The following is a 23130-nucleotide window of genomic DNA, read 5'->3' as shown; positions in this document are numbered from 1 at the left end:
ATTAAAGACACCGGAGGGCAAACAATAACCATACACCAATTAAATCCCCCGCATCCCCCGGGATCGTACATGTACAATAACATGTATTTACAAATCATATCACCTGATTGCACCTGGGTACAGTCACAGTGTTTCATTTTTTTAATGGATTAGTACATCTGAAATATCATTAATGTTAATCGCTTTGATGACAACCGGGGGGGGGGCATGGATAACAAAATTCATTTATTTTACGTATTTGTCAGGTCTATATTCAATTATTTTTACAATGAAACATTGACTACCGGTATATAAATTGAATCTAAATTAAATTCTATAGTAGAATTGGTTTGGGGGGGGGGGGGGTTGTAAATTTTGAAAGCATAAATATTGACATAAAAACTTTGTGTGGTTTTGTTAGTGATATAGCAATTACTTCAGAAGTTTACATTACAATAAAATGAGTGTTTTTAAATCTGACAATTTAGCAAAAAATGTCAATGTCTTAAAATTTACATTAACCTTATACGACAAAAAAAAATATGAGGGGGGGGGGGCAACATTGTATTCCTTTTCAGGATCTTCTAAAACGAACGCATAAAGAGTACGATGCTAACTCCGATATTTAAGATTGCATTTATAATTAATCATTGCAATGGAGAAACCTACTTGAATTGACTCTGGGGTCATGTTGCGAAAATAAAACCTGCATGTTCAGATCTGCAAATCGACTTGTTTCTTCTTCCAAGAAAGTTGATAAAGCTTTTAAATTGAGGTACAGATTATCTATTAATTATTCGAAGATTTGATTGGGATACTACGATAAAAGTTGGGTTTAACAGAGTCCTAGGTGCATCGAGAAAATGGTTTGCTAGAGTGCGACTGAGATTTGCATGTCCTGGCTAATTCTAGAAAATTGACCCGAAGGCAGATGAATATCATTTCCGCTGTCAGTTTCCTATTAATTTAAACTAAAAATCAAGATAATTTTTTAGAAACAATAATTTTTTAATCTTGGAAAAAATGTGTAAATGAATAAAAATTGAATATTGTAAACTTTTTTGAAATATTTCTAAATTATATACACTGTAACGTGCTTTTACCCACAAAAGAACATGTGCAGAAAAAATTCTATATGTATTTTCATTTAGTACGCTTTTTAAAATTTTAATATACATGTAATATCTTTTATCATATTATACGATTATGATTTTTCCTCAACAAAATTGACTGTAAGATCCTTAATTTAGATTTACAGATACATGCATTACCGGTATTTATGTTAGAACTAAATTGCGAAAAGGTATTCACTAAGACAAAAACCTAGTGAATTTAACTAGTGAATATACTAAATCCTTTGTCGTAAGAAAGTGAGTTGTGGAGCTAGGGTCGTATTGATACTTAGATACCAGCCTAGTGAAAGTTGCTTATGAATTCTTAATTCACTAATGTTATCTTACTAGTAAATATACCCAATATACGTACCTAGTAAAACTACTTTTAAGGAAGTGATTATATGGACAGTAAAATTTAATAGCTTTCTCAGTGATTTTAATTACTTATTTTTATAGTAAATTCTGTTTGCGCATTTTAAACTTGCATATCAGTGCATAAAAAATGCATGAATTATTATAATATATTTTTTTTAACTTTCAACTTTTATTAATCGGTAGTTGTTTCAAAATTTTTAAGCTTTTATTTCAGCAAAAACTTCAAATTTAATTATTATAATATATAAATTTCAATTAAGAAAGTGAAAAGACTTCTCAAACTTTATGACGTCGCCAGGGACATATATGTCCCTTTCGCAGCCAGCGGTAAAAGGACATATATGTCCTTCCCGCAGTCAAGTTAAAATGCCACATTATGTAATAATTTCAAAATCGACCATTTTTTCCTCGGTATGGACAAGTGGAATAAATCAAAATTAAAAAAAAATGTTGGTTACGGATAGTAAAACTTCTTTTACATGCGAACGAAAATGTCAAATACATACATGAGTTATATTTCTCTTTAAACTTTCAAAAATGAAATTACATTTAAACGCAGTGTAATTTGTAATTAAAAAATAAGATAAAGAACTAACCTTTATTAAAAAAAATATTTTAGTTTTCTTATTTAGCTATTTTAGGTGCCAGACAAACAAAATTTTCCAATATTTACTGAAATTACTTTACATATTACGGAATAAAATTAATGACGTCGCCGGGGACATATATGTCCTTCCCGCAGTGAACGGTAAAAGGACATATATGTCCTTCCCGCAGCCAGAGGGTTAATTGACACTGCCGTATATTTGTATGCAAGCACATCGGGGGGTTATGTGGGGGATCTTAATAAACGATCTAGTGCAAGGGCATACACTCTATGGATCATAGTAAGCTTTTACAATTCAACTATAGGACTATTTAGGTATCTAAAAAGTGCTGCGATTCCGATGAAATCTTAAAAATAGTTTAATTTTATCAATATATCATGCCGTTGACCAGCAAAAAATACAGCATTCGGTCATACATATATAATTTAAACAATGAAATTGCAGAATTTAGGCAGAATCACAGCATTTTTCAGAAACTACAATGCATGTTGAAAATATTTATAAACTAAACTTGGAATTTTAATTAACGTTATTATGCCCTTGCACTAGTGAAATTTACTGCAAATAAATGTGCTAAAAACAGGTGACTGTCGCATCACGTGACAAGTCTAAATATAAAATTTAATTGTCCTGGATATGTAGTTATAAACCATCATTACAATTATCCGATATAAATATTGTACTAAAAATAATCGCCATTCTTATTATGAATACATTTTTAACTAGGGCTAATTGTAACGGGGACCGTTACAGATGTTCCCCAAACGCTCCCCAACTCCCTTTTGGTGCCATATTCGCTGCAAGCGCTATTAAATAAGACACATTTTATGCAATAAATTTTAGCATTGCACGCGTGCTCATCTGAATGCATGTGCGTAATGACCATATCGTTTTGTCTACACTATTTATATATTTTAATATACTTAATATCAAATCAATTAATGCAGAAGTATTAAGAAATAAACTCATTTAAGCGTATTTTTAATTTTATTCATTTCACGTGCATGCACGTGCATGAGGACTATACATTCTTGTAGGAGTCTATTATGTCTGTCTATGTTCTAAATCCCATCCTGTCTGGTTCAAAACCAAGGGAGTTATAGCCATTTACATTTTTAGCCAATAAGATTGCAACGCACGTGCATGCGCGTGTTTTCACGATAATTGTTATACATAATATTGTAGTACATCCTAAAGTATGTATATATTTTAAGATTTCATAGCATTTCGTCAAAAAACAGAAAAAAATATTGAGACTTTTGTTTCAGCCAATCAGAACGAAGCGCACGTTCATGCTCGTGCAAGAATGTTCATGATGACCATACCTTCTTCTAGGAGTCCATTATATGTGTCTATGTTCTAAATCCCATCCTGTTTGGTTCAAAACCAAGGGAGTTATAGCTGTTTAAAGTTTAAGCCAATCAGATTGCAGCGCACATACACGCACGTGTATGCGTGTGCATGTGACCATATCTTCTTGTAGAAGTCTGTTATATATATCTATGTTCTAAATCCAATCCTGTTTGGTTGAAAACCAAGGGAGTTATAGCTGTTTAAAGGTTCAGCCAATCAGATTGCAGCGCACGTGCATGCACGTGTTTTCATGATAATTGCTATATATTATGTTGTAGGATATCCTATTGCATGGCTATCTTCAAAATTTCAAAGGATTTTGTCAATAAACAAGAAAGATATTGAGACTTTAATTTCAGCCAATCAGAGCAAAGCGCACGTGCATGCGCGTGAGATCTTGCTATTTTGACCATGCGATATTGTTTATACTTCTAATATATTCTTATGTTATGAGTTTTAAAGCAGTTCATCAAAAATGTAAAAAGTTACGCCTATTTCAATTAAATCGGTCATTTCACGTGTTGCACGTGCACGCTCTTGCAAGCACGTGCGCGCAAAATGACCTTGATTCCGCAAATCTACATAACATGTCTACCTACCCTAAAAAGGTTTTACCTACATCAGACGAACAGTTTACAAGATCATTCCCGGACAAAAAAGTACCCAGGAAGAAGAAGAAAAATAATAATAATAATAATAATAAGAAACAGAGTAAAAACAATATGTTCCCCAACTTCGTTTGGGGAACATAATTACAAAATATTGTATATATATTTCTATTGCGCACCTTAACTGTACTGCGTAGTTTCAGGTAAAGATGTTAGTATATATCAACTTTAAAAGTGAATATTCATGGTAATGGATTTTTATGCCCCCGTAAACGAAGTTTCGGGGGTATATAGTTTTTGTCGTGTCTGTCTGTCTGTCTGTCTGTCTGTCTCTCTGTTTGTCTGTTTGTCCGCAAAAACTTTAACCTTGCCCATAACTTTTGATTTAGAAGAGCTATGATTTTCATATTTCATATGTGTATTCCTTGTGACAAGACCTTTCTTTGGGTACTACCAAATTTGACCTTTTGACCTTGACCTTGGAGTTTGACCTACTTTTACATGAAAATTTTAAAATTTTACTTTAGGCATATCTTTTGAACAGTAGTCACCAGGACATTTATACTTCACATATGTAATGTTTGTTAAAAGACCTTTCACTGGATACCAACAACCTTGACCCTTTGACCTTGACCTTGTAGATTTCCGTATTTGTGAAAAAACTTTAACCTTGGCCATAACTTTTGAACGGTAAGGGATAGGGCTTTCATACTTCATATATGTAATTCTTGTGAGAAGACCTTTCATTGGATATGAAGATCCTTGACCCTTTGACCTTGACCTTTGAGATTGACATACTTAAAAAAAGCAAACATTGACCATAACTTTTAAAGACTTAGGGCTAGTGCTTTTATACTTTACATATTTGATCCTTATGACAAGACCTTTCATTTAATAACAATAAGTTTGACCTTGACCTAGGAGTTTGACCTACTTTTTAAGAAATTGAACGTTGACCATAACTTCTGAACGGTTAGGGCTAGGACTTTCATGGTCTACATAAGTATTTTATGTGGCAAGACCTTTCATTTGATACTAATTACATGACCTTTTGACCTTGACCTTGGAGATTTTTGTACTCATTAAAAAACTTTAACATTAGCTTACTTTCAAATTTCACAATTGTTTTCCAATGAGAATACCCTACTTTTGGTACGAATTAATTAAATTTGCATTTAAGAAAAGCTTAATCTTTGCTATGTTGCCATACGGGGGCATCAGTGTTTTACAAACACATCTTGTTTTTAACCTTTGGATAAGGTCTTTAATATTTACATATAGACATACTGTAAATGTATAAATATGTATATCAATTTTTTTCATTTAGATTGATCCACATTTTTTTGAAAGCCATGAATGGGAAATTGAATGCACTCATGAAGTTTGGAGTAAATTGCTTAACCCAGCTTTGTCACAGCACTGGAAGATAGATATCATCAAAAAACTACAAAACCTAGCTCGTGGTGAATTTTTTTTCAATTGTTGTCGAAAAATAGGCATTTCAAATGTAAATGCAGAAATAGAAATACACGAGTCAACTCCTATTTTATGGGAAATAGCTGTCTGCTTTTCATCGAAACTCTCAGCAATCGATGATAATTGCAGGAGTGTATATACAGAGATCATACGAGTTTGGGATATTGTTGAAAATCAGGAGAAAAAAGAAGAAGCACTAAGAAGAATATCAGAATCTATTTCAAGGGGAGAAGAATGTGTTGTTAAAAAATACGTCAACTGCTCCAAAATGCTTCATCAGAAGTTTGCAAAAGGAAAACGAATTCCAAGAAAATATTTTGAATGCTCTTTGGATACAGAAGGAGTACAAAAACTAATATTTCCCGCAAGTCATGTTGTCACAGAATATCATATTCTTAAATTCTACTTATTTACAACCGATATGGCATTATCTGCCTTACAGAATATGGATTGTAAAAAAGATTTTCCATTCAAAGTAACAGAAACGGAACATTCTGTTATTAATATAAATTCCAGAAGACCAGTTTTGTTGTTAGGGAGGAGTGGGACAGGAAAAACTACATGTTGCCTTTATAGACTCTGGAATCGATTTGATCGTCACTGGAGAAAGGAAGTCGAACAAAAAAAATATGAGGGTAAATTTTTATTCTCTCTTTCTCTCTCTAACTCTCACAGTTTGTTTTGTCTCTTGTTACCTGTTTAATTTTATTTCATGCATGATCTCTTTAAATTTCAAAAGGAAACCAAAATGAAGAGATTGCTGAAGAAAATATTGAATACACCAATTTACAACAAATGTTCATCACCAAGAATCTAGTTCTATGCAATGAAGTTCAAAAATGTTTTCGTGAATTAAGGAATGCTAGTGAAATAGGATCAAAAATAGTGCCAAGAGATTACCATCCTCTACCAGCAAAGTTCCAGGACCTTCAGAACGACCAGTTTCCAGTTTTTACAACATCGAGGAGGCTTTTACTTACGTTGGATGCATCTCTTCCAGATCCATTTTTTAAACGTGATTCATCTGGGAATATATTGGTATTTTTAAAGCTCTGAAAAGAAAATGTTTCGAATACACAGATATTTCATTATTCTCAGAATATCATGGGCCCTGATTTGAATAGTTGTTGTAGACCCATGGCAAATTACTTTCCATATATAATGTCTTGCATCTCTCATTGAGAAGCATCAACCAAATTAAATTTTTTACGAATAGTTAGATCTCTAAACAGATCGATAGAACGATAGAAATAGACGTCTCAAATTGCAATTTAAAAAAATAAAAATGATTCAGCATATTTCGGAAAAACTGAAAAAAAAATTATTACAAAATTATTTGGTTAATTCATTTTATAAAAAACATCTGACTGAAAGCTATAAAAAAAAAAACACCCCACCCCCCACCCCCCAAAAAAAAAATAATAATGTGCCTGCTTGAGATTTAAATGTTTGCAAATGATATTCTTTAAACAAATGTAGATTTATTTTCATTGAAATTTTTATTTGACCTGAAATAATTTGGGTGTAAATGAAGCATAAATTACCATTAATGAATTGACCATCAATCGTATTTATTGTCCATGTAAAAAAGTTACTGTTTGGGAACAATTATCATTGTTTTCTAGGAAAAAAGTTAAAGTTGTTTTGGACAGAAAATTTAGTGCTTTTTGTTTTAGTAAGATGTTGAAGTCTTAAATACAGTTTCCATGTTTTCAATTAAAGGTGGACGTGCCTGGATGGACAAATGAGGACGATTCACTCAGTTTTCTTCACCAATTTGAAGATAATTCTGAAAGTGAGAGTGATGATTCATCCGACGAAGATGGACATCCAAACACAAATAATGATGCAGTTGAATATGAAAAGAAGCCTGACATTAGAAAAGAAGTAAACTATAGCATATTTTCCAATGTAGTTTGGCCAAGAATAAACAAATGCAATGAACATTACCATCCATCTCTTATTTGGACAGAAATTATATCATTCATTAAAGGATCTTACGAGGCTTTGTTCACTAAATTGGGCTATCTCAGCAAAGAAGAATACATTGAACATGGAAGGAAAAAGGCCCCTAATTTTACAGGGGAACGAGAGACTATTTACGAAATATTCTTAAAATATAAACATTACTTGAAACAGCACTGTTTATTTGATGAAACGGATGTTGTCCGAAATATTTTCAACAGGTTTTCTCATTTATTAATTATTACCTTTTTTGTCTTTGATGAATTTGCATACATTTTCATATTATGTATTTTGCAATAACATTCTCTCTTTTTTAAGGATGGGACATTTCAGAAAAGATGAGTGGAAGATTCAAGAAATATACGTGGATGAGACACAAGATTTTACTCAAGCTGAACTTTATTTGCTATTGAATATTTGTCAAAACCCAAATGATATGTTTTTGACAGGTGACACAGCTCAAAGTATAATGAGAGGAATCTCTTTCCGTTTCAAAGACCTCCGTTCTCTTTTCTATCATGCAAAGAAATCTCAAGAGCCATTTACAGACATCCAAATTCCAGAAAAGGTAGACTGCCATTAAATCTATCAATTTTATTGTTTAACGTAACCCTAGAATATTTTATGGAGACTCCACCACCTCTCGATGAGGAACTGCAAATCTATATCTGAACTCGGCACTCAAGGTCATTGAGCAGTGGGGGTATTTTTCTGCCAATACCGTTCGAGACGCATGCTCTCTGTGTATACGGTCTCACTCGTTTCCGTGTCAAGCAAGGGAAACCTAACCCGCGAAGTATGGAATTCTTTTTTTTACTTTTCGATTCTAAAGCAAATGCTCTTACCATTGCAATACGCAAGCGACACGAGAAAGGATTTTCTACAGATTCGACCGTTAACATCATCATATTAGAATAAATACCCAGTAAATGTGTTTAGAACAGAATATTCAGAATTGTAGGATAAGCATTGTATTGCATTAAATAATAAAAAGTTTTACTTACTAGATAAAAAAAGCTTATGAAATTGACAGATAGATTGATTGATTGTATATTGTTTAACGTCCCTCCCGAGAATTTTTCACTCATATATGAAGATGGCACCGTATGCCGGTGAATAACTTCAAATTCTGACCTTACTCTGCACGTAGGGCCATTGAGCAGTGAGGGATCTTTATCGTGCCAACGCCTGCCGCAGACACGGGGCCTCGGTTTTTAAGGTCTCATCCGAAGGACCCGCAACTTTCACTTCAAAGTGCTGAGCGCATGGTGAAGGAACAGTTGCTACCAATTTTTAGCTCTACTGGTCAGAGACCAGAAGAGCTTATGCGATAGTAATGCGTCCGGCGTCCGTCCGTCCGTCTGTCTGTCTGTCTGTCTGTCTGTCTGTCTGTCCGTCTGTCTGTCCGTCTGTCTGTAAACAATTTTTCAAAACGCTACTCCTCCTACAATTTTAGTCTGATTTCAATATAACTTGGCACACAAGTAGACTTTACTAAGATACATAGAATAGTGCATGGGTTTTTGATTTCGATGAACGGTGTTGCCATGGTTACTATAAATAGAATTTTCTGTGAAATTCCTTTAAAACGCTACTCCTTCCACAGTTTTTGTCTGATTTCAATATACTTTGGCACACAAGTAGACTACACTAAGATACATAGAATAGTGCATCGGTTTTTGATTTCGATGAACGGTGTTGCCATGGTTACTAAAAATAGAATTTTCTGTGAAATTCCTTTAAAACGCTACTCCTTCCACAGTTTTGGTCTGATTTCAATATAACTTGGCACACTAGTAGACTACACTAAAATACATAGAATAGTGCATGGGTTTTTGATTTCGATGAACGGTGTTGCCATGGTTACTATAAATAGAATTTTCTGTGAAATTCCTTTAAAACGCTACTCCTTCTACAGTTTTGGTCTGATTTCAATATAACTTGGCACACAAGTAGGCTACACTAAGATACATAGAATAGTGCATCAGTTTTTAATTTCGATGAAAGGTGTTGCCATGGTTACTATAAATTGAATTTTCTGTGATATTCCTTAAAAACGCTACTCCTTCTACTGTTCTAGTTTGATTTCAAAATAAGTTGGCACACAAGTAGACTACACAAAGATACATAGAATATTGCATCGGTTTTTAATTTCGATGAACGATGTTGCCATGGTTACTAAAAATAGAATTTTCTGTGAAATTCCTTAAAAACGCTACTTCTTCTACAGTTTTGGTCTGATTTCAATATAACTTGGCACACAAGTAGACTACCCTAAGATACATAGAATAGTGCATCGGTTTTTGATTTCGATGAACGGTGTTGCCATGGTTACTAAAAATAGAATTTTCTGTGAAATTCTTTAAAAACGCTACTCCTTCTACAGTTTTGGTCTGATTTCAGTATAAGTTGGCACACAAGTAGACTACCCTAAGATACATAGAATAGTGCATCGGTTTCTGATTTCGATGAACGGTGTTACCATGGTTACTAAAAATAGAATTTTCTGTGAAATTCCTTAAAAACGCTACTCCTTCTACTGTTCTAGTTTGATTTCAAAATAAGTTGGCACACAAGTAGACTACACAAAGATACATAAAATAGTGCAATGGTTTTTGATAAGTACATACCAGTAGAGCTACAGTCTCGACAGAGACTTCTGGTTTATCGACTTGGATCAGTCACGGCCGAGATTCGAACTCACGATCTCCCGATCACGGAGTAAGCGCTCTACCGACTGAGCTACCGTGAACGGTTGAAATTGATAGATGCGATTAGTATAATTCCAAACTAATATGACTTCAGTAATATTTCTTTGATAGATCCACCAACTTACACACAACTATCGATCTCATACCGGAATACTATGGCTAGCATCCAGCATTCTTGATATTCTCGTGAAATACTTTCCAGAATCCTTTGACCCTCTGCAGAAAGACCAAGGATTATTTCAAGGACCAGCTCCAATTCTACTAGAATCGTGTGATGTGAGGTGCATATGTTTTTTTAATATTAACCAGTCTTTTTAATACAAGATAGAAATATGTCTGTAGCAATATTTAACAACCTTTATTTCTACATACATGTACATGTTTATAGTTTTGATATAACATCCTTTATATACATGATGATATTATTATCCCAGCTAACAATTTCTGAAAAAAAATTCTGAAATATAAAATTTTAATTAATTCGAGATATGTTGTCATTGTTTTAATGTAATTGTATTTTTCTTTGAAGTGATTTAGCTGTAATTTTAAAAGGGAAGAAACAATCGACATCTCGCATAGAATTCGGAGCTCATCAGGCAGTTCTTGTCGTAAATGATGAAGCGAGAGATAATTTGCCTGATGAATTGCAGCAGGGCATTGTTCTTACGATATATGAAGCGAAGGGTCTAGAATTTGATGACATCCTTTTGTATAATTTTTTCAAGGACTCACAGGTATATCAGAAGAAAAAAATCTTTTTACAATTAGATATCTTTAGTGAATCTGTTCTTGTGTTTGGTACAAATAAACCTAAATATTTTTTTTTTTCTCAAAAAACAAAATTGACAAGAGTTTTTATGTATTTTAGCTCACCTGAGCCAAAGGCTCAAGTGGACTTTTCTGATCAAAATTTGTCCGTTGTCTGTCGTGCTCGTCGTTGTCTTTGTTGTAAACTTTTCACATTTTCATCTTCTTCTCAAGAACCACTGGGCCAATTTCAACCAAACTTGCTTCAAAGTATCCTTGGGTAAAGGGAATTCAAGTTTGTTCAAATGAAGGGCCAGGCCCTTTTCAAAGTGGAGATAATTATAAATTAGAGAAAAATTAATGGCATTTTAAAAAAAATCTTCTTCTCAAGAACCACTGGGCCAGGAAAGATAAAACTCATGTGGAATCATCCTCAGGTAGTGTAGATTCAAGAATTCATGACCCATTTGGGGGCTAAAATTCAAGCCCCCCCCCCCCCCCAGTAAACTTTCAGTTCTGATCTGATATGTGCTGTTTCCGAGCCAATTGCTCAGGCCCCTGGGCCTCTTGTTGTAAATGGAAGACTATATCTTATTAAATATGCATTCTCAATGTAATATAAACATGGGGCTCATCAGCTCTACAAGAAGAACTGATAATGACTATACATGTAAGATAAATAAAAGGCCCATAGGCCAATCCCTAACCTGAGCTCATTGGCTAGGAAAAAGTACATATCAGTTACGGATATGGGTGTGAAGGAGATGGTTAAAACATCATAGTTATTGAGGATGCCTCCATATCAATATAGAATATTTAATTTTGCTGATATTTTTTTTAAAAAGCTTTCCTATATATTACTTTGTAAAAATTCGATCCTCCATTTGGGTCCCTTCTTACTCCCAAGAGTCAATTTGACTTAAAACAGCTTTTTTGTTTTGAGAAGTTGATTTTTTTTCTTTATTTTTTTTATCTCAAACTGGTACCCCAATGTGGTTCCTAACCCAACCGGGTATCATGATTCAGTCAAATTTCAATCTAAACAAATGAAATGATTATAAACAAATTCGAATCTACAATACCTTGAGGATGCTTTCATATCAATATTACCAGGAATGCATTTTTTGTTCTTGAGGCGACGTTTTAATTAGAAGTATTTCCTACATATATATTTTATTTAGAAATTTTATTACCCATTGCGGCTCACTCTTTTCCTGCCGACTGGTTTTTGAAAAAAGAATTTTAAAAACATACACTCTATCTTCACTAATTCCAAGTTATCTCCCCTGGAAGAAGGTGTAGCGCTTCATATGAACAAGCATAAATTTAAATTTCATTAACGCAAAAGTCCTCTGAGGCAAATGTGTTTGACGTGGAAATGGTCACGACGACAACCGCGAAGACGAAAAACAACGGGAAAAATTATGATCAGAAAATCTCACTTGGGCCTCGACTCAGGTGAGGTGAAAAGCAATTGCACTTATTCTTGTTCCAAAAAAGATACAATAAAAATTTTCCATGCTGATGCGATGGCTAAATTTGGATTTTTGGTCGATTATTGAATCGTAAAGAGACTGCAAAATTTGAAGAAAAGCATGCACGTGTTCCAATTTCCTATTTTTAGAATCAAATAGGAATCGTTTACCTAATGTTGTGACATGACCCAGCGAGTTTTACTTTGAAGTCAACCGCACAGTATTTGCCATGCAGAACACTTTTTGAGGGCGTTTCCTATGCAAATTAGCAGAAACTGTACTTTATCCGCAAAGTATGAACGATGCAGTACGGTTTATTTATAGCGATGACGGAAATCTGAATCCGACTTGTCCATATCTTAAATGATATATATAATAGGAATATTAAGTATATTTCAAATCGCATAATATAGCGCTTTAAATATTTATCCAAACATGGGTTCAAGAAAATTTAAAAGAACGGAATCGGGCAGTACGTATATGGTTTACTTCAGAAAAAAATGTCCAAACTGGAAAATTAGAAATCATTATCAGACCTGCCACTATGCACATGATTATTGCATGTTGATACATGTAAAAGAAAGTATACAAGTTAAGGAAAAATGATTTTTGAAAGTCATATGCATGAAGAAAAAAAAAACAAAAGGCAAGAGGGGATCGACACGCCCTAGAGTGCTGGATCCGCCTTTGTTTAAACTAAATTAAATTTGTTTCAAACATGAAGGTTATATTCCCTGCTCTTACTCTCATTTGTTTCATTTAATTCGGAGTCGAGAGTCTTTTATGCACAGGTATGACGACTGGTCGATGACATTGTCGGACATTTCTCTCAGAATGCAACCTCCCCAGAATGTTTTTGCTTAAAATACATTCCCACATGATTCTTAATATCAATTCTCTATAAAAATCAAAATTTTAAATAGGGTCCATGCACTAAATTCGTAGCTTTAATAAACAAAAATGTTTACAATAACTAAATAGAAAGTAAAATAATAACCTATCCAATCAAAACGAAGAGGCAGTGTTTAGATGATCTAGGTGGCCCATGGGCCTATTGTTTATGTTGTATGAAAAATATGAATGCCCTTCAATCATTGGAACTCCACAATTTTTACAGAAAATTATGTACACGTTTTATATTCCCTTTTAATTACTTAAGTATTTTTAAGAATGTATAGAAAATCATAAAGATAAAGATATATACACCTACCGATATTCACAGAGTATTAATACCAAATGTATTACTTATAAAATGTATTATTGAAAACGACGTGTGCAAAATCTATTGAATATATTTCTTGTTATAATAGGCTGAAAAAGAATGGAGAATTGTTACCAACTTCTTAGAAAATATAAGAATCTCAGAAACTAACAAAACAACGACAGGAAAAGAAAATGATAGTCTTTATGAAATAGATTACAGTGAGTGTTCTTTCTTAAGTTGTATTACTTAAATAGATAACACTACTACACTTAAGTCTGTGATTTCTAAGCTTTTATGGACTTTTTTAGGTGTTCTTGAAGAGGAAGGGCGTCCAAGACCATTGTCTTTTGATCCAAATCGGCACAAAGTTCTTAATTCTGAACTTAAACATTTATACACGGCAGTTACAAGAGCTAGGGTTCATGTTTGGATCTTTGATGAAAACGAGAATAAACGGGCACCAATGTTTGAATATTTTAAAGCTAGAAAGCTTGTGCAAGCAGTGAAAGACAATGAGGGTAGTGGTAAGATATCGTCCATATTTCATTTAAGGTAGTACAAAACACTCCCAGATTCTGTTTTTTTTTTTCTAATTTCTCAAAAAATACTGGAGAAAAAAAGAATAATATTACTACATTGACAACAATGAATGACCCCCTGTAAGAAAAATAAAAAAAATTTTGGCATGATCGCGTCATATTTTGTGAAAAAATCAGAGAATTGTATATGTTGATCACTTGGGAGTTTACATTTTGGAATGTCTTTATACTATCTACGTGCGATAAACAAGCATGTAACAGTCTGATATAAAATGCTATGTACCTTCTGTTCAATAAATGGTAGAGGGCTGATATTTGGACACCCATATAAGGAGTCTCTGTTCCTTGTGTATCATAAAGGTCAAGGTCATATCAAGAGGTCAAACGTCAAATATTGTGACGTCATCTACTGAATCTGTTATTTTTTCTGTCATTTAAATTCTTTTTATTGCCAAAATATCAGAAACTACCACTTCAATTTCTTTATTTTTACATATTTTATTTTTGGACCCATTTTTATCATTCTGTTAATTTTTTGCAAAAATGGAATCATACATTTTTTCTTTAGAAAACTTTAAGTGTAGGGTATTTACCTGTGAATTTTCAATTTCGACGCTATGTGTGTTCTAGTTTTACCTAATATTTTTCTGAAATGGTCCAGTATCAATATGAGTTACTAAGTTAAATATTAACAAAAATGTTATCTTTATCAAATTATAGCACAAACTTGCAATAGATCAATTAATAATTCTAAAATAAGGCTCATTCTCAAGTCGAGTGTCTGATTTCACAATCTTCTTACATGGGTCTGATAGGACTTATTTCAGAAAATATGGGCAAAATATGTGCGGTTGAATTTCTTTCATATTATATTGAGAGAGATTTTGTGTCCTAGAACAAAATATCAAAGTTTCGAATTCAGAAAAATTGAATATGAGGAAAAAATTTGTCCTACTTTAAGCATTATTTATTTACATTCAATGAATATGACTTGCTTTATTTGTTAAATATATTTCATTATACATATATCAGTCTATTTAACCCCTGCTTTTAGACACAACTTCAATGACACACAGGTACATGATACCTGCATAGGTTTCTTAGACAATGGCTCTTCCACCAAATATGCATACAATCACATACAAATCGATAAAGCAATATTTGACATTTTTAATTTCTGTTTCTCTTAATTATTTTATATTTATTAACAATATTTTTTTTGTTAGAACGGTAGTTAATATCACGTCTGTTGCAGAAAAAAACATAATCCTAGTTAGCTAGTTATGTACTTGTTTTTCTGCAATGGCTTCAGCGTTATTAAAAAACAATCATGTTTTTTTTTCTACATCAAAACTATATTTGTTTTAGTATGTTAATTTTCAATAAATAAATGCTCACTTTTGATGTTGTGATACCCATTTTTTTTTAACAATTTTCACAGGAGATCTGATGTTTGCTGAGGAATCAAGCATAGGCGACTGGCTAAATCGTGGCGACGAATTTATGAAAAAGTCTCTCTACGATGTTGCTGCAAAGTGCTTCCGCCTTGGAGGTGATCCAACGATGGAAAAAATTGCCAAAAGTCACCAAAAAGCATTAATTGCATCGCGGTAGGTGGTTAAATATAAAAAAGAATATACTGGACTGTAATTCTATCATTAAATTACTGGTTAATATGAGGAATATTAAGCTCACCTAGATATTCACAGATTCTTAAAGCAGTAAATAAAATGTATTATTGAATGAAATCTTCGTTATATTTCTTGTAATAAATTAACGACGAAAATAAATCCAACACACATTTGTATTATGTTCCCCAAATACAAAGTTGCTTTTCTTATTATTATTATTCGCTTATTATTTTTCTTGGAAAATTTTGTGCGATCCTACACATCCGACTTAGGAAACCTTTTCAAAGGTTGCCAAAAAATACAAGGTAATTTTGCGCACGCATGCTTGCAAGATGCGCGCAGTGCAAAACTTAAAATTAATATATAATGGATATAACCGTATCTTTTCTATTTTGTGAGGAAATGTTTAAAATGAAACTTATAATGGTAAGGATACATTAGTAGTAAAAAATGACATGGTCAAAAAAAATATTGTGACTCACGAATGCATACTTATTGGCTGAAACTAAAATAAATTCTTTTTCTTATTATCCTTTGAAATTTTGAACATAGACCTACATTAATATGAGCATGATATATAAGAATTTTCATGAAAGCATGCGCATGCCCGCGTGCTGCAATCTGATTGGCTGAAACTTTAAATGGCTATATCTCCTTTGTTCCTTGACGAAATGCTTTGAAATTTAAAACATAGTCATGCATTAGGATATCCTACAATATGATATAGAAAAAAATGCTTTAATACATTGTATATTAAAATATGTAGATAGTGTAGACAAGATGATATGATCAAAACGCACATGCATTTCACATGCGCACGGTGCAATGCTATAATTTGAATATAATTGGTATCCTTCTGGGAAAACGTTGTTAAAGTCAAAAATGCACAGAGTTTGTCTTATTTAATGAAATACAGATTACTGGATATGGCACCAAAAAGGACATTTAGCACTATATTTCTATGTTGTGCATTGGTGTAATCAAAGCAACGAAATTTATATGATATTCGCAATATAGAGACGTCACAATATTATCTCGGAACTAAAGTCCATTTAGCAAAGAGATACCTTCACATTGAATTCATCGCTTCAACGTATGCTGTTACGAGAGGTTTCAGTCTTTTTAAATTTTCATCCGAATAACTGTAACTTTTATTTGAAAGTCCAGAGCGCTTTTCAAAGGATCAACTGCAACATATATTTTTATCGATTTAGATCATCCGCGTACGGGGTTAAAAAAAAACTAAGGTCATCCAATTACGAAGTACCCTATCGACTGGAATGCCGAGATAAAAATGGGTCGAAGACAGGCATATCGAGAATGACAAAATTTCTCAGATTTTATTTTTTATTTTTGGTTTACATATGAAAAGTAACGAATTATCAAATTAAATCCTTAATTATTAAAAGTCAATTGTGATATTTTTCTATAGTACTTCGTAATTTGGACTTCAGTAAACATGATTTGTTTGTAGACAATAATTTGCACTAAACCATTCAACAAGCAGATCACAATTTATAAATTATAATGATTATAAATGAATAGCTAAGTAGATATTTTATATTTCAATCAGTTGATCTAAATCTTTATTGATCTCTTTTACGTAAACAACTAGATCGTAATATGAGATTCCAGTCTGAAATCAAAATTGAAGCAAAAGCGTGCAAGAATCGTAAGCAACGCATTTCCTGCAACCCTTTATTATAAGCTTTTAATCTTTCGTCTAGGTCCTGTTTTTTTAAGGTAATACAAGTGTGTATAATATATGGTCAGTATGCATGTTGAATAGAGGCGCGTTTAAGGTCCTAGAAGACAAACGTGCTTCTTTCTTATGAAAACCATTCTCTCATTAACTGAACTTACGTAGTACGTGTAGTAACCCACTCGTTTTTTCAAAAGGCGTGGCTCTAATTATTATTTTATATAAAATAATGATTCGGAAAAGTGAGCATTAATAATTTTATTAAATAACAAATAAATTTGCTCTGATCTTTAAAAAAATATAATCAAATGTCTAAACGGAAATTCTTGAAATGGAGATACGTTCGATTGCTTTGTTAATTATGATAAGGTGCACAGAGTGTTTTTTGTTCATTTCTACCTTAATTTGGGAAGATGTAAAAGAAATTTTGATTAAGAGGACTGGTGATTTAATGTCAAATTTATTATTTTAGTTTTGTTACAAAATTCTTTATTTTTTTTTTCATTTAAGCATGCAAGGAAATTCAGCACAAATAAAAGAGACTTTTCTATCTGCGGCACATGACTTCCTCGAATGTGAAGTCCCATCTATGGCGGGAAGGTGTTTGGAGTTTGCGAAAGAATTTTCCTCAGCTGCAAAACTCTATGAAAAGACAAATCAGGTACATCTATTTACATTTTATTGTTTTTCCAATATTTTTTCCATGTTGAAATTGCATGCTAGTCGACTAAATAAAAGTACCTGTTATTGATAGTCATTTATTTTCTTTTATATTTCCCAAAATTAGATACCACATGTACAATTTTGTTAAACTAGATATTGTGAGTTTTATATGAATGTTCAATAACATTTTACAAGGACAGTTTAAAAAGGGTAAATATAGTCATTGACACAATTGATTGTTTATCTTTTGAGAAATAGCCATAATTCATTATACTTAATGACACACTGTGTATTTCTTTGCAGTTTGAGAAGGCGGCAGAAATATACAAGAAGATGCACTTACCTGTGGAGGGAAGCAGGTGTCTCGAGCTAGCAGGAAAATATAAGCAGGCAATTAGTCTACTCTGTGACGCTGAACTCTTTGAATTTGCAATTCATTGCCTAAAAAGGTTTCGAATTGTAAAGAAGGTACATGCAATATTCTTTTTTGTTCTCTCCAAACAAGTGTCACCTGTAAGCCAAATAAACTTTTATGAAAAATACATTCTTTACAAGTTTAATCGTTTTGACATTGAAATCCGGAAAAAAATGTCCCTGCTAACAATGCATTGTGACTCATGTAAAGCATATCTTTTCAATTCATATAATAATTTTTTAGTTATGTTACATAGATTTTTCCGTATTTTAAATTCTGGGTTTATTGTGATAGTTTTGAATCTAGGGATACTTAAACATGTACCGTATAGCAGATTTTAGCGATGATTTAATATTAGCATTATTAGTGACGGTGCCTGTATCGCAAAAATCAATTGTTTTTCATTTGCAATGGCTTATTTTGTGAGCAATTTGAAATCGCTAAAATTCTATCTCGCTAAAAATACCCAATATACCAATTTTATGGTCAAATTGCAAAATTTGCAGCTCGCTAAAATTACCACGTTTACGGTTTTATTTTATTCTGTTTATGACAAGAAGTACACGTTGGGTTTGATCTGTCGGCATGTTATGCTCACTCCTCTAGGGCACTTGGTCCCACCTCTGATATTTTAGAGTTACGTGTTTTCTCTGCTCCTAATTTTTATTGTTGGAGTGAATTTTGGAGTGGAATCAATGTATTTCACTGAAAGGATCAATCATAAAAAAGAACATTAAAAATTATAAAATTAAGGCCTTTTCCCCTCAAATATGATACCGGAAAGTGGAAGTGAAAATTTAAGCGAAGGTCAAAAGTTAGGACTATTCTTTAATAAGATGGTAAATGATTTAAACGAAATTAATAAAAGCGAATTCGAAATAATACAACACACAAAAACACGCAATTAAATGTTATAGATATTCAATCTTCACACCCTCGATAATGATGCCAAAAATTTAATCCTCGCCAGGAGTTTTAGTTATACGGCATCTCTACTTAATTAGAAAACTGATCTGTCCTTCTAGTTTAAATGATTTTACTTTCTAATTTATTATCGTTTTTCAGGAATATGATGAAAGAAATGAACAACTTCCAAAGCGTCTTCTAGAAAACCCTCCAACTGAATATCAAACAGAAATCCAGTTGAGCTACAAAGCGGCAGACTTTTATCACAAGCATGGCAAAATAGACAAAATGATGTCCTTCCTTCAGCAGCTTCCTGATTTAGATGAAAAAGTAGAATTTTTAGCATTGCGAGATCGCACTGAACAGGTAATTTCCATCATAAAATTATCTGGTATGCTTGAATTTTTTGTGAAAAAAGATTAGTAAATTAAACATACCACAAAGACTATCAACTCGCATATTTTAGTTTTAGTGTGGTCATTATTTTTATTGGTTAGAGGAAAAAAACTGGTTTCTGGGGATACATTTTAAAGAGGTCGATGATACACTCGATCTTCATATTCCTATTATTCGGCATGATCACCTTAAGGAAAATGTTGCTAGAATCTGTAAAGACTTTTTTGTAAAAACGTACATTTATCCCTCACACCTTCTGTAAATTAATTTTTCCTGCAAGCAGATATTTGTTGGACACTGAGGTTTGATAACCTCGATAGAGCATTAATCTTGACAATCTAGGTGGTGCCTTGTCCTAAGGGTGATAAAGTATCTGTGAGAAAATAAAGGTCATAATTTTCCTGCAGATGAGAATCAATGTATGAAAGACAACGGGCGAATTTAAAATATTTAAGCCCCTTTTCGGGGACCCGGGGACCATTACATGGATTTTGATAACTCTTGAAATATCAATCTAAATCAGATGAGATTTTTTTTTCTATCTCATTTGTTATTTGTTATACGAGACGAATTATTGACAAACAAGTTGATGAATCAAGAACATCAGAATATATTATTTTTTATGTCATAAATTCGTGTGTTGACTGGTCGATACAATGACCTTGTCAGCAAATTTAGATTTAAAAAATGACTGGCTATTTATACTAATTGTTGGTCTATTATTTACACACTGAATTGACAACGAAGTTTCTCGTTGTTTTCCCGAGCATGCATGACTAGAAGCACACGGCGGGTGTGACCGGTCGGCAGGGGATGCTCACTCCTCCATGGCACCTGACCCCACATCTGATGTTTTTGAGGTTCATGTTTGCTACGCTCTTATTTTGAATTTGCTGCATTGATTTTGGAGCTCTTTGTGTTTATAAATCTCACAGATAACAAAGTATGAAAAATATCTTTGAAAATTAGCAATGATTAACCTAAAAATTGCCTAAATTAATAAGTATGCTCCAGTCCGGTGAATTCTTTAGATAAATCATCGAATTAAAAAAAAATATAAGAGAGGGTAGTTGATTTAATTTATCAAACTCGGGCTGCATATCTTTTTCCTTGCAATGTATTTGCGAGAAAAAATTATGAAAAAAATATTTAACTATAAAAACACTCTACTTGCTCAGTAATGGCGGCTTAAAGATAAGGGAAAGCGATTCGCAGTACAGTTAAGGTGCGCAATGGAAATATCGACTAAATTTTGTATTTAAAAATGTGTTCGTAATCGGGATGGCGATTATTTTTAGTATATTATTTATATCGGATAATTGTAATTATGATTAATAACTACATATCAAGGACGATTATATTTTATATTTAGACTAGTCACGTGATGCGACAGTCATGCGATTTTAGCATATTGATTTGAAGTATTGATGTTACATATAAATATCACTAGCTAAACCATAACCAAGCTAAATTTCAAATTTTAGTATATAAATATTTTCAACACGCACTGTTGTTTCTAAAAAGTGCTGCGATCCTGTCTAAATTCTGCAATTTCATAGTTCAAATTATACTTGTATGACCGAATGTTATATTTTTTGCTGGTCAGCGGCATGAAATATTGATATAATTAAATTGTTTTTAAGATTTCATCAGGATCGCAGCACTTTTCAGAAACCTCAATAGTTCTTTAGTTGAATGTAAAAGCTTACTTTGATCCATAGAGTGCATGCCCTTGCATATATCGATTTATTAAAAATCCGCCCACATTACCCTCCAATGTACTTGCATACAAATATACGGCAGTATCAATTAAATACGTAATGTACAGAATAAATATTAATAAAATAGTGAAGAAGACATTAAATTCAAGTTATTGGCCCATAGAATATCTGTAAATAATATTTTATTTAATCAGAGAATACATATTTTGTTAATAAAATATTACTTGATCTGTCTCTCACTGCATACAAACTACGTCACGTTGTAAGAAATGACGTCATATTGACAAGTGTATTTCGATCAGTGACTTGTTTATAACCTGTTGTTTGGGATTTAAGTAACGACGAAACAACACGATGTAGTAAGTTTTTTATGTCGTTTGATGATTTCTTACTGCTTAAATTAGCAGATAAACTCATTTTGTGGTATTTTAAAGAAATGTTGTATGACGTATACTGTGTATGATGTCATAGTCAAGTTTTCCCGTACAAATTAGGCTCCGCCTCCTTTTTGCAACCTTAACTGTGCTGCGTTTTTTTTTTAATTTTGACATTCAACATCTTTAAATTTGATATATTTATGATTACATGCAAATAGGGACCGGTCTGAAAATAATGTAAAAGGAACCAACTTTACAAGATAAGCTTTCTCGCTAGGCAGAAATATAAACATTGTATCGATTATTACATTCATCTGAATTTTCAAGCCCTAAAGTTATTATTGGAAGACTTTCAACTGTGCTGAATCAAATTACATATTAAATTTATAATTTATTTGTTTTATGCACATTGTTTATACATGATTTGAAGTTAATGGTAACATCGAAAATTTCCCTCATTGAAAACAATTGTCAAACGACCACAATTACTCTCTATCACGTTGGATGGCTTGATTTCAATCTTGGGAGATACAACATTTGTTTCTCAACGAATGTGATTAAACTAATTTGCACAAAAATTAAAGTAACGCGTCGCCGTCGGAACACTCATGCTAAGTGAGATTTATTTCAAAATGCTAATAAAATTATTTTAAACTCATCTAAGTCTTATCTGCTATAGTAAGGGACTATAATCGCAACATGTATTATATTTAATATAAGAAAATTAAAATAATGGAATTGTTCTCGGCCATTAAAAATAATACATGAAGGCATTTAAAATAAGTATCCTTTTAACTTAAAAGTGCCAAAAACAGATTATTTATGTTTGAAAAGTACTCGTTAATTTTATCAAAAAATGAGTGAAATCTATTATAACATTATTTAGGTATCTCAATTATAATGATTCGCCTCGGTCAATATTGATATTTTTCTAATGAATAACACGCCATATTAATCTTCAAAAGATGAAAAAAATAATTGTAGATTATGTACAAACACACCATATCGTTTAAAACATAATGTAAGCAGATTCTGTGATTCTTGTACAGCGGTTTTATCAGGAATATGCTAGTGATACATGATGCATGCGATTTTCTTTATAATTGTGTTAGCGTAAAACGGTGTTGATAAATGAATTATACACTAGAACTTTTTCATGTTTTT

At 32.5% G+C, this 23130-nt stretch overlaps 1 protein-coding gene across 1 annotated transcript in view; it reads left to right on the top strand.

The window, feature by feature from the left end:
• LOC134238440 (TPR and ankyrin repeat-containing protein 1-like) overlaps positions 1 to 20034 on the top strand; it is a 38288-nt gene extending 18254 nt beyond the window's left edge. The window contains exons 4-15 of the mRNA XM_062720569.1: positions 5366 to 6149; positions 6254 to 6552; positions 7237 to 7700; positions 7798 to 8047; positions 10302 to 10471; positions 10720 to 10924; positions 13723 to 13834; positions 13925 to 14140; positions 15597 to 15765; positions 17999 to 18149; positions 18455 to 18619; positions 19632 to 20034. Of these exons, the coding sequence (XP_062576553.1) occupies positions 5366 to 6149; positions 6254 to 6552; positions 7237 to 7700; positions 7798 to 8047; positions 10302 to 10471; positions 10720 to 10924; positions 13723 to 13834; positions 13925 to 14140; positions 15597 to 15765; positions 17999 to 18149; positions 18455 to 18619; positions 19632 to 19895 (3249 nt within the window). The 3' untranslated portion in view covers positions 19896 to 20034. The remainder of the gene's footprint in view (positions 1 to 5365; positions 6150 to 6253; positions 6553 to 7236; positions 7701 to 7797; positions 8048 to 10301; positions 10472 to 10719; positions 10925 to 13722; positions 13835 to 13924; positions 14141 to 15596; positions 15766 to 17998; positions 18150 to 18454; positions 18620 to 19631) is intronic.
• Positions 20035 to 23130: the final 3096 nt, after the last annotated feature.

This window comes from Saccostrea cucullata, unplaced genomic scaffold (genome assembly GCF_032062105.1).
Source record: "Saccostrea cucullata isolate Sc308-1 unplaced genomic scaffold, CSIRO_AGI_Scuc_v1 ctg3319, whole genome shotgun sequence".
Classification (NCBI taxonomy): domain Eukaryota; kingdom Metazoa; phylum Mollusca; class Bivalvia; order Ostreida; family Ostreidae; genus Saccostrea; species Saccostrea cuccullata.
Note: the sequence above shows the minus strand (reverse complement) of the source record. Positions and strands in the feature narration are given on the sequence as shown.